This window comes from Pipra filicauda, unplaced genomic scaffold, assembly GCF_003945595.2.
Source record: "Pipra filicauda isolate LSUMZ 115617 unplaced genomic scaffold, ASM394559v2 scaffold1525_size10639_pilon, whole genome shotgun sequence".
Lineage (NCBI taxonomy): Eukaryota > Metazoa > Chordata > Aves > Passeriformes > Pipridae > Pipra > Pipra filicauda.
In genome coordinates this window covers 1-1,126 of record NW_024104013.1, presented here as the reverse complement: position 1 = coordinate 1,126, position 1,126 = coordinate 1, and the positions used below count along the sequence as shown (strand labels likewise).

General features: G+C 62.1%; 1 protein-coding gene across 1 annotated transcript; it reads right to left on the bottom strand.

Moving 5' to 3' along the window:
• Nucleotides 1–342: 342 nt before the first annotated feature.
• LOC120322775 (class I histocompatibility antigen, F10 alpha chain-like) lies at nucleotides 343–1,096 on the bottom strand (the record flags this gene model as incomplete). The annotated part of the gene is made up of 3 exons (XM_039378993.1): nucleotides 343–501; nucleotides 600–704; nucleotides 820–1,096. Coding segments are annotated over 3 exons (510 nt in total), but the record flags the coding sequence as incomplete, so codon positions are not given.
• Nucleotides 1,097–1,126: the final 30 nt, after the last annotated feature.

Below are 1,126 nucleotides of genomic sequence, written 5' to 3'. Positions count from 1 at the left end.
GGGCCGGGGTGGGTGGGAGCAGCGGGATGAGCTCTGCCAGCAGCTCCTGCCTTTCCGCAGGGAGAGGGAAGGGGCAGATCCAGCTCCAGGATCGCTCAGATGTGATTCCTGCTGGGATGAGAGTGGGGAAAGGAGTCACCATGTCCCTGTTCCCATCCCAGGGGATGGAGCCGACTGTGGAGCCCAGGGAGAGTAGGAACTGCTCTGGACTCCCTCCTGATCCTGCTCTGTCCATCCCACCCCAATCCCACTCCGTCCATCCCACCCCAATCCCAGTCCAGAATCCAGCCCTGATCCCAGTCCACAATTCCACCTGATCCCACTCTGGAATCCTACCCTGAGCTGGAATCCCCTTCCAATCCCACTCCAGCCATTAGGCCCCCATTCCCCTCTGGAATCCCGGCCTCCATCCTGGGATCCCTGCCCAGAGGATCTGGATCCACACACGCTGCTGGGACTCACTGGTGGGTGCGGGGTCGTATCCATTCCCCTCCCTCTTCCCTATGGAAAGAAAGTGGGATCAGCACCCGTGGCACAGGATCCCCGGAATGCTGCCGGGCGGATCCGTGCCCCTTCCCGACCCCCATCCCGGGAGTTACCGGATCGGAGCTTCCAGACACCAAGGCCAATGATGATGATGATGACGGCAACGATGACGGACACAGCGACCAGCACTGGGGTGGAATTCCAGACGGATTCCGGCTCTGGGAAGGGCAGGAATGTGAGGAGGGGGAGGGTTACCCCCATCCCGCTGCTCCACACTCCCAAACTCCTCCTTCCCAAATGCCCAGTTCCCACATTGCCCGTTCCCAGCCTCACCCCAGGCGAAGATCCCGGGCTCTGGCATTCCGGCGTGCTCCACCCGGCACCGGTACTGCTCCCGCTCCCCCGGCAGCGCCTCGATCCTGGCCCAGCTGTGGAAGGTGCCGTCGCTGTTGGGAACGATCCCGCCCCACTCCGTCTCCTGATCCCGCAGTTCATCCCCCTTCAGCCAGTTGATCCCGATCATCCCGGGGTAGAATCCGTACGCGTGGCAGGACAACGTCAGGATCCCGTGTTCCACTTTCCCAGACACATGGACATCGGGGGGCTCTGGAATGGGATAACGGTGAGATCCATCCATGGA